Below are 11,368 nucleotides of genomic sequence, written 5' to 3' on the forward strand. Positions count from 1 at the left end.
TCGCCTGCTAGATGACTGGCTTTACTGGTCATCTTCAAAATCCAGAAGTTTCCATGTAGGAAATTAGGAAGATTTAGGAACCGTTGGATCGTTGACTCAGGTTGGGTCAAGCCCGGTCGAGTTTCCAGCTCATGCCCCAGTTTTCAATTCCTCCCCTCCTCCTTCGCTACTTCCCGGCTCACAACATCAAACGTTCAACGGTCAACATTCAAAAACAAACGTCTCGGCTCCCTCCTCTGAACTCTTGTACGTTTACAAAACGCCATTTTAGACAGCTCCAGTTCCCATTCTTCTCCAAAGTCCATATAAATACTCCTTTGCCTCTCCTCCTCCTCAAAAGTCTAAATTCCCTCGATCCATCTCCTTCTAGCTCTATCATGATATCTCTTTCCTTCTCTCACTGTTTCATTCCCTGAAATTCAGACATTTCCACAGGTAAGAGGGGATGTTAAGAATGACAAACCAACAAAAGAATGTTTTGATATATCAAGTGCAATAACTTAAGGGGAAAAGGGAATGAATGTCTCGACAGCTAAACTAATATCATCAAAATCCAAGTGCCGGGTGTCTGCACTTGACCAGCTGAAATGATGCAAACTGGAAGTCGCAAGAGCAGCTCCACCCCTCATGGAACTTGTCGATGCAATGCCGGGCAAATTCCTCAACCATCCACCATATACTATTAGTCCCACCTGTTAATGGTGGCTCTAAAAACAATCATCTAAGGCAAATACAGATACATGTTAGGCTATTTTATTGTATGTTTCAATCACATGGATGATGAAAACAATAGTGATGTTTCCTTACAATTGAACTTTGAGCAGCCACCAAGGCATAGATCAAACCATATGACCGAAAAAGAAAAAAAAAACATTATTTATCAAACTACAAACAGATGAGTGAACACATGCAGGAAACGATATCCTCCATACCATGCAATGGTGGAATCATGACTAAAGAAGGTGATGTCACCCATAATTGACATCAGTTTATGCACTGTGAATCACTGAAACACAACCCATCATTTTGAATTTTTGATTTGGACAAAACCTAATCATGAAGCAAAGTACCAAGCTTGTTTAAGTATCTTTTCTTACCATTAACTGAACTTAAAGAAGAAAAGAAAAAGGAATCAAGCTTATCATGGAGCAACAATTAAAATGTAAAAAATATAAATCAGAAACTATGTAAAGGAAGATAGGAAAAGAGACTTCCAAACTCAGAAGTATATGAGAGGCTAGCTAGGTGCTAGGAAATAGGGAATTAACATGCTACACTAAGAGCTTTTCTACTAGATCCTCTATTTCTGATCTATCTTGAATCTACTGAGGTGAAAGATTCAGTAAAGTCTGGGGATCTTGTATGAATGCTGCCCTGGTAGGTGTCCGTGCTAGGAATATACGATGACGATGCAGTGCCATCCATTTGGCTACCGTCCGTGGATTCCAGCCACTTCCTAAACACCTGCGGTGATCGAACTTCAAGGCCAATACCATAACCATCCTCCAATTCAACATCAGTTGGCTTCCAAATTCCAGCAAGTGATGACAGGACATTGACAGCATACCCCATGTCTGGCCTCCGGTAGGGATCCCTTACAGTGCAATAGCAAGACAAATCAGCAACTGTCTTTATGCTCTTGAAGGTCTCCTCATCAAAAATGATATTGGGGTCAACGGTCTTCTCGAAGGTCTCCTCATCGAGGTGCATCCTCCGAAACCAAGTCACCAAGTGCATGCTCTCCTCCGGCAGGTCTCTGTCGATTGCTTTCCTACCAGTGATCAGCTCCATGAGTATCACTCCAAAGCTAAAGACATCAGCTTTGGTGGTCAGACGCCCCATCACTGCTCAGAAGAAGAGAATTAGCATTGTGACTCGCATCAAACATATATTCATATCTGAATAACAATCGGATAGAGGCATAGATAGTTAGGAAACTTCTCCAATTTTGGTCTAGCCAAATAATTCATTCGTGTATGAAACCTAGAAACTAACAATACAGACCATAACTTCAAAATTGTTAAATTGATCAATGGTTTAGGATAATTATCAGGTAAAACTCAAAGGAAACAGTACATAAGCCTCTAAATCGAGATTGAAGATCACGTAAAAGTTACATGATTTCAAAATTTCAAGTTACTTTCATCCTACTACAGCTTGGTGGTTTATACTGTTTTTAATAGTCAATCATTATTCTAGGAAGAACTTAGTGCCACAGACAAATGAATATAGTGCTGAAAAGCAATCTCAGTCCATGCATATGCTGAATCCAAGATTTACTCTGAGAGCCAGTATGTTTTATAATCTGATAGAACTGCACAAAGAAAAAAGACTCAAAACTAAATGAAGTAGATTCATATTTGCAATAAATTATCAAATTCCTGAACTTTTCCTAGGTTTTTGTTTAATTTTGCAAAGTATTCATCAAGTGGAGATTTTTGTCACCATAACATAATATTTTCTGCACATTAAAGATGTTATCACGGCAATAACATCTTTCCTTAAAAGTGCGCAAACCTGTATTTCCGCCCAAATGAACAGTCCTGAATACGACTCTTTCGTTTAAACTGAATTTAAAACTACATGCCATCGGTAGTTGATGAACTAGAGATGATCCTACAACTACCATTTGGATTGATGATATATTGTCAATATCATGGATTAATTGAGCAAAACTTCAACTTTTATAAGCATTTCGTTGAAACAAAAATCATCTATCACATATGAATATTCCTCTCTAGCATGCATATATGGGGTACTAAGCAACAAGTAAATCTTCTTCTAAAAGCTGAATTGAATGTCTACATACTTAGAACAATCCAATTTTCTTTAACAGAGAATTAAGATACTTTATATTCAATCTCTGAGCACGAAACTATCTATTCTTTAAAAGTCTCCATACTTAGAACAATCCAATTTTCTTTAACAGAGAATTAAGATACTTTATATTCAACCACTGAGCATGAAACTGTCTATTCTTTAAAAGAACTCCATAAACAAAATAAGACACAAACAAGTAATACAATGAAAAACTTACCTGCATACTCTGGATCAAGGTACCCAAAGGTTCCAGCAAGCCTAGTTTCAATAGACTGGTTCCCTTCTTGCACAAGCCGAACTAATCCAAAATCAGCAACCTTAGCTCTCATATTATCTCCAAGCAGAATATTAGAGGGCTTCAGATCCCTGTGTATGAAACATCGATTAGCCAGACTGTGTAGATACTCTACACCACGAGCTACATCCAATGCAATGGTCAGTCTCCTTTTCCATTCCAGTGGCTTCAATCCTGCTTTCATCCAATCAAAAAGATGGCGACTGAGTTCACCCTGAGACATGTACTCATAAATCAGAATCGTCTCATTTTCTTCCAAGCAGTAGCCAAGGAGGGACACCAGATGCCGATGCCGGACGTTGGTGAGGACCGAAATCTCTGACTTAAACTGATGCAAACCCTTCGAACCCGTCGCCCTGGTCTCCATTCGCTTCACTGCGATCATGGAGCCATCATGGAGCTCCCCCTTATAAACTGTCCCAAACCCCCCACAGCCCAAGATATTATCCTAGCTGAAGTTATTCGTCACCTCCCGAAGTAATTGCATCGAAACAGCCATGCTCCCTGGCTCAGCTATATCGGGTTCAATGCTCTTGAGCCTGTTTGCACTGCTCTCATTGCTTGCAATTGTAGCCTTCAACAGCTTCATATCAGAACCAGAATGCTGATGGTGTATCACTATATTGTTAGCCCTCTGAAGTTTACTCTGCTTCCTTCTCTTGCAATAGCAGAAACCCAGCAAAATGCCAGCCAGGAGAACACCATAGAGCACAGCAACGATAGAGCCCACCATGACTGCTGTGGACTTCTTCCTTCCACCGTCATCAGCATAGCCAGAATTTGGAGGTGGAGGACCATCTCTTCCAATATCCGGATTCCCATCCGTGTTCACCGAAACATTCCCACCAAACCTTGGAACCTTCCCCCAGAGTGCATTGCGAGACACATCCAATACCTGGAGATACTTCAGATTAGTAAGCTCTGATGGGATAGTGCCAGTGAGATTATTACCAGAGAGAAGCAGCTTCTGCAGCTTAGGCAGCAACTGGAAGCCCTGCGAGATGGTACCGTTGAGGCCCAAGTTCTGCAAGACGACGAGGGTGATGTTGCCACTGGGATCGCACGTAATCCCCGTGAAACCTTGGCAGGGATCATTCCCTCTCCAATTGTCGGCAAGGTAAATAGGATAGCCAAAGGACTCGGCAATGGAGAGCAGCACATTCACCCGGGGATCGCAGTCGACGCCGACTTCGTCAACGCAGAATCTCTCTGTACGTGGGTCGAGGTCCACCTTCTTCATTGTCTTCGGGAACACGGGCACCGGCCCCTGCAGGAGATTATTGGTCAATATAACGTTCTCAAGAGACTTGAGCGAAGTCAGCGAGCTCGGCACGGGGCCGGTTAGCTTGTTATCGCGAAGATTCAAGTCATGAAGGTTTTCGAGGCGGGAGAGGTCGGGTATCGGGCCGGAGAAGGAATTGGATTGCAGCTGGAGCCGCTTGAGGTTGGTCATGTTCCGGATGACGTCGATGCTGCCGGAGAGACGGCGGCTTCCCTTCTGGTTGTTGAGCCAGAGGGAGCTCAGCGAGAAGCCGGAGAAGGTGGAGGGGAGCGGGCCTTCGAGGTAATTGTAGGCGAGGGCGAGGTGGTAGAAACTGGGGAAGCCGTCGGCGAGGAAGTCCGGGATGGTGCCGGTGAGGTTGGCAATGTTGGCGGAGAAGTTGAGGAGGCCGGAGGCGTCGCGGAGGGACGGTGGGATGCTCCAGCCGGCGAAAGGGTTGTTGTCGAGGTAGACGTTGGTAAGGGAGTAGAGGCCGGAGAAGAAGTCTCCGGGGATGGAGGAGAAGTTGTTGTTGGCGAGGAAGAGGGTCTCGAGGGTCGCGAGGCCGGTGAGGGAGGGGATGGGACCGGAGAGGCGGTTGCTCATGAGCTCGAGGCGGGTGAGGGCGGTGAGGTTGCGGATGTCCGGCGGGAGGACGCCGGAGAGGCCTCGGTTGCCGACTTGGATGGCGACGACGCGGTCTCCGGAGCAACGGACGCCGACCCAGTGATCGCAGGGGTCGGAGGAGTCCAACCAGCCAAGCTTGCTGGCTGGATCGAGGGACTTAGCGAGGGTCCTCATTGCGGCCGCGTCGCCGGCGGCAAGCTGGGCCGCCGCCAGGTCCGCGGCGGAGAAGAGGACGGCGGTGACGACGAGAACGAGGAGGTGCTGGTGGCAGGGAAAACGGGCCTTCTTCTCCATCGCAGGAAAGAGGCGAGAGGTTTTAGTCGAAGGAAGGGAAACTATCGAGTCTTAACGAGAGAGAACTGGTGGGGCCCGCCTTGATTGAGAAAACATGAAAACGATTGACCCAGTTTTGCACCCCACGCTGGGTGGCGGTGAAGGGAAGCGATGTCATGGCCGAATTACGGTGGGACCCGGTTGGCGACCATTGGGTGCCGTGGGTCTGCGGGTGTCAAATGGGAGATATTATTTGAGACTTTCCTGGAATTTGGACCGGCGACTGCGGAGGGTTTCGTTCTAAACGTGGAAACAGTTTTATTTTCATAAATATCCCTATTAGTTTCCATTTTTATTTTTTAACTCCTAAAATCTCCATTCCACATGGCAAAAGATCTTTTTTTGAGGATTGATACTTGACTTGCAAACAACCCCCTAACGATTCACACCAACTCCGGCTTATGATATCAATCCCTCTGCACCAAATGGAAAGATAAACTTTTAGATGCACATGATCATCTCCTTGTAGCATTACTCATTTGATTTTGTTTTATTTGAAGACCTTTATAAAAATTAAATTATTGGGAAACTTTAAAAAGAATAGAAAATCGATGTATATTTGCATAAATTTTCTAGTTTACCTTTTGGATTGTATTGGCAAGAAAATATTCTTGGTATTTTTTTGTGTATTTTAGATTGCATTTATAGATTTTATTTTAAAATATCATGATTTTGTTTTTTCTTGAATTGGAAATTTATATTTTAAAATTGTCATTTTCTTAGAAGATATTTGCTAGTCCAAAATAGAAAGTTTAAAAACGAAAAAGTTGAAGATAAGGGGATAAGAACATGAATTGAAAAAACTTACTTAAACAATAATATTCAATTTCATGATCAAAAGGTATTTTTCAAGATTTTACGGTACAGATAACACCCCATATTATAAAATCATTATTGATAATTTTAAAAAATATAACATATCAAAATTTTACGGCATATCCAAATTTGGACCGTCCGGATTGAGTAGCTTGAGATCGGCTTGCGAAAAGCTCGAATCAAGCTTTATTCAAAGCTAAATCAATTAAGCTTGAACTAATACAATGTGTATGAAATTAATTTCAAACTGGGTCAACTATTAGTTTCTGATAAAGGAGGAAGGCCTCAGCGCACCCAAATTTATTAGAGAGAATGAAGAAAGAAAAGCAGAAAGAGAAAGAGGAAGATAACAAAGGAAGAGTGAAGTAGGAGCAAAGCGAGAAAAAAAAAAGAAAAGAAAAGAGAGGACACAGATTCAAATACAATTATATTTATATAAGATGAACTATCTTTGAGAGGAGTGGATATCTACTGCATAGTGAGGCACATCCATAAGGGTTGAGGATGCAGTGCCCATAAGTTTATACAACTAGAATTATTTGTGGCGCACCACAAATTGCTGTGCAGCTTTTAATAGCTGCCATCAGAAGATGGATGGCTATCGAACAAACAGACGATATGTATGATACAATATGTGATCGTAGACTGTCTTATTTGATGGCCGCCCGTATTCTAAAGATGGTCATCAAAGTCTCCACTGTATGGTTCGCGCACTGCGGAGGATCTATGTTTATGGATTATAACTAGAGAGAGAAATCTTGGAGGGTTCAAGAAATGAGGTTAGCTAGTGTAAATTAACAACCATTGTTTTGACCCTCATAATTATCAATAATGATATTGGTGGGACCGTTATATAACAAGATAAAATTCTTCGGTATTTTAATACTGGAAGTGTGTAGCCACTAATGACGAGCAGAGCTGCATGCAAATGGTGATGCCGAGTTCCTACACAGCACATCATCCTCATCTCCATGCATGTAGACATGTAGGAGACAAGGTTAGAAGGATTCACTTTCTTTTGGGCGGATCTCCTGTTATTGAATTGTGTAGTGATTGCTTTAAGATCTATGCAGACAAATGTACGAAAAGTTTGGAATGCTTTCGAAATCTATGCAGAGCACGATTCAATAGGTGAGAAAGAAGAGTCATTCTTTCCCATGAAAGATACAATTTGAAACAGACTCGAGAGGTGTGCATCATGTGCGTTGTGCACGATATCACTATTGTGCCTAGGTTGCGCTCGCAATCGATGGCAAGCTACACCCATTAAAGACGAGTGAAAGGACTTGCTTCGGGTCGTATCTTTTGCATGAAACAATGATTCACTATTTTTTGTGATATGTGCCGTTGGGTTGTGCAATAGCTGCTATGTAATTTTGGAGTGCTTTGAGATCTATGCGAGATATGATTCAATAGCTAATGTCACAAAAAAAAAAAAGACCTATCATTCTTTTGTGTGAAGGAAACCGAACTAATTACAGATTCCCATATAAAATTAGCCAATTGCTTTATTCTTTTTCTATTTTTCCAATTTCCAGCTTTATAGTCTGATAGGATTCTTAATTTGTTGTCTGCTTTTATAATAAGTACAGGATTGCCAATGCATTGGGCCTAGGCATTGTTTCTTTTCTTAATTTTATTCCTGAAAGCTTTTATACAAGCAATTAATATGCACTTCATTTTCTCCGTGTGAAGAAGATAGATATATTTTTGGTAGCTCAATTAGAAAGGACAACATAGGCTGCTTTAATGTTTCATACTCTATAAAGAGAGGGTGGCATGTATCACACCTACAGTATATGTATATCTTTGCCTTCAAGATCACTCCTTTCTATTAACAATTAGCACTACCTTCTCAAATATATCTCAAATTAGTTCTAGTTGCCTCCACATGTTCTTATGTGCACATTATAGAGTGCAGCAAGTGCGTGGATAGCCTTAGGTTTGGTAAGAAGAAGCTTTGATGACTTCACATGGAGAAGACCAGACAAATAGGGCAGTTTATTTAACACCAAAGGTAGGCACGAACCAATAAAAGAAAATAATATTTTAATTGCATCGAGTACTGCTACTATCTAGAGCAGTATGAATCATCCATTATAGCAAAAAAAAAAAAAAAAAAAAAATAGATGCACGAATTTCTTTTGGTTTCATGGTGACCGGAGGCAGGTTAAATACATCAGCAAGCATAAAATCTACAAACTTTGAAACAATGTGCTATCAATTTATGCATGACATTGAAAGTAAAGATTGAAACGCAGAATGCAAAAACTTTCACAATAATGTAGATGTGAAATACATATAAATTGCAGCAATATCGAATAAAAGCTGTAGGCAAATCTCGAAATAATCCTCAAATTTCTCAAGATCCTTCTTTTAATATAACAAAAATTACCGTAGACATAATGACCTATGTTCTGACTAGCACGACCCCATTTTTTGCATATACTCGAACATTGCAGCAATGATCCCTTTCATTATCTCCTTTCATCAATGAACACATGTATTTTAAGTTTACCTCGTCAAACCTCTTAAAATTACATCTTAGCTACCTCTTATGTAGACATTCTTAGATCACATACCCTTCCCATGCTCTTCCTACCAAGCTAGCACATATATTGTGTTCTATATTGAAATAATACATTGCTTTGTGTGAGTATCACATCACACACGTATGTAATGTGTTGTCTATAACTATTTCACACTATAAAATCTATAATGGTTCCATCCCTTACTATTGAATTTTGCTAAAGGATCAAGCCCATCATGCATGTGGTTTCTAAGATGGGAGATGTAGTAGTAGATACTTTCTGTTCCATGGTCTATTTTGTTTACTAGAAGAGTGAATATGGTGTTCCGTTGATTTTGCCATTCAATTCCAACATTATTAGAAAACTAATGGAAAAAAAAATCCATATAACATTATTTTATAACTCTTCTACTTAGTTCAAACCTTATGTGTGTCTGTCTCTTTAATATGAACATGATATCATCATCAAATGACAAAAGGATCCTTTTTCTACAAGCTTAAAGAAAAAAAAAGATGCATGTCTAGCACTCAGCTTTAATTGTATTCATATAAAAGTATGTAGTACCAATTCCAATAAAATCCTTTTATAAATATAATTAACAAATAATAATTACTATATCTACCCCATATTGGGAGCAAAACAAATTTCTTTTTCTTTTTTGGTACGACTGCTCACCCTACTATAGTATAGGTGTAGCCAGCAGAATCAAGAGCGAGAACCTGACAAAACAGTAAAGGAGAGACCCTATGGTGTGTCTGGAGGATCTCTCTGGAGTGCTGTGCAGTATAGGAGACGACTTAGTCTGCGGCTCTGTTCATCTCCTGATGCACATGCATTGCATGAAAGGCACTGCAGTTTCCCATCATCCGACGAATGTCGCAGAGTAAAGGGCTCCCATCCTCCCCCCCACCCCTCCTCTCGTACGAGTCCCCTTCAAAGATGATGCGCTCCGTACTCAGCCTCCGTCTCACGTAGGTGATGCCTTTTCATGCTGTCTTGAGCTCCACCCCTATAACTATCAGCCCATCGATGCTTTGCCCTTCCGCAGCAATCATTCGTGAGTCGTGACTCTTGATCACAAAATCCCCACCTGCTCTGTTTCCATCGCCAGTAACATAACCATCGAAGTTTACCTTAAGATGGTCGAGGGATGTGAGCTCTCGAGAGGCAAGGACTGTCCTGGACACTATATCAGTAAAGTGGGGGTCCCAGATGAAGTCGCCGTAGTGGCCATGATAATCTCAGCAGCCTAAAGAATGACTCTCTCCAAATTTGTTTTTTTCTCATGCTCCTATTTGTTCCAAATAGAGCTTACTAAGGATCGAGCTTTGAGCCTAAACTATATTTATTTCTAATCGAGTTTCAGATCGAAATTTTTTAAAATTTGATATTTTCTGCCGCCGGCTCACGTTCCGCCCTAGCTCCAAAGTAACTCAAATCATCGGAAATTCATCTAAAAACTTATAAATCTCCAACATATCAAAAATTGCAACAAGACTTGGCATCTAAAAACATGAGAATAAACAAAATGTCTTTGAACCAAATATGTGTCGTGAGTTAAACCACAACAAGAGGCGAACTCAATCAGATTTAAAACCACCAGAGGAGGAGAACTCCATGAACTCCACAAAAAAATTGTCCATGAACAATAATTGGAGTCAAGCAGAGATTATTTAAAAATATGGCACAAACTACAAAGTATACGCACTACCATCTACCCGTCCAAGTGCTAATCCTTTCCGCCTCACAGCAACATTCAAAACATTTTGGACTCGTAGGCTGGCCCGATCTAACGGTCAGATTCTAACTACAAGAAACTAACGGCCAGTGTCACCACAAAGTCTTTCCATGTATCAACTCTCCATTTCTCACGTGGGAAACCCTTGTGAATCTCACCAAGTGTTCGCGTCCACGTGCGAAAGCGCTGACCGTTGGGCCGCAGCCTGTCGCCTGAAAACCCGAAGCAACTGCGCAAATAAGACTATATATGCAAGCTCAGGATCCACCGTCCGTTTCGAAAATGTACGACGGATCATACAAACTCGTACAACTTTTGTCCAAAAATTAAGATATAGAATTCCGCATGAAAGTAAGTATTGGATCTCTTGCTAATCTTCGTTCACAAGCATTAATACTCCTCTCATTATAACTACATGATTGTATTTATTGGTTGTTATAACGGAAGCAAGAGCCATTATATCCCCAATCTCGTCTTTAAATGAGTTTTGATTGGAATTAGATTTTATTTGATATCATCCTTCCAAGGGATCAAAATGAAGGATATTTTTTTTGTAATTATAACAAAATTAATAGTTTTTATCAAAAAATGTTTCTTTTGAAATCTAGTGATAAAGATTCCTAGAGTAAATTATTTTATTTCTTATCAATATCTATATATTTTATTATCAAGTACATATAATAAATTTAGATAAAATTATTTTTCCATCCATACAATGACTTTTATATTATTAAACTACAAGTGATATATATAGAGGAAATTAATTCTTCATCCTCGTGTGGTATAACAGAAAGTTCTTATTGACCGAAACTGCTATTTTCGATCCAAAAATTTCTGCTAATCCTAATTCTTAGTTCCTAATATATCTATAATATAGGTTAATGCGAGATCTAACAGTCAATTTTTTTTTTCATTATGATTTTTATTGATATTCTTATTTCGATCTA

At 40.4% G+C, this 11,368-nt stretch overlaps 1 protein-coding gene and 1 pseudogene across 1 annotated transcript; both read right to left on the reverse strand.

Moving 5' to 3' along the window:
* Window positions 1-1,226: 1,226 nt before the first annotated feature.
* On the reverse strand, window positions 1,227-4,102 carry LOC103706833 (receptor protein kinase TMK1-like). The gene is made up of 2 exons (XM_008791079.5): window positions 3,038-4,102; window positions 1,227-1,844 (listed from the first exon to the last, which is right to left on the reverse strand). The coding sequence occupies exons 1-2, from the start codon at window positions 3,498-3,500 to the stop codon at window positions 1,312-1,314; spliced, it is 996 nt and encodes a 331-aa protein (XP_008789301.4). The 5' UTR covers window positions 3,501-4,102; the 3' UTR covers window positions 1,227-1,311.
* On the reverse strand, window positions 3,527-5,297 carry LOC148699521 (receptor protein kinase TMK1 pseudogene; annotated as a pseudogene).
* Window positions 5,298-11,368: the final 6,071 nt, after the last annotated feature.

The sequence above is a fragment of the Phoenix dactylifera genome, chromosome 18 (genome assembly GCF_051530095.1).
Source record: "Phoenix dactylifera cultivar Ajwa chromosome 18, Ajwa_hap1_PhDact_Kaust_v1.1, whole genome shotgun sequence".
Lineage (NCBI taxonomy): Eukaryota > Viridiplantae > Streptophyta > Magnoliopsida > Arecales > Arecaceae > Phoenix > Phoenix dactylifera.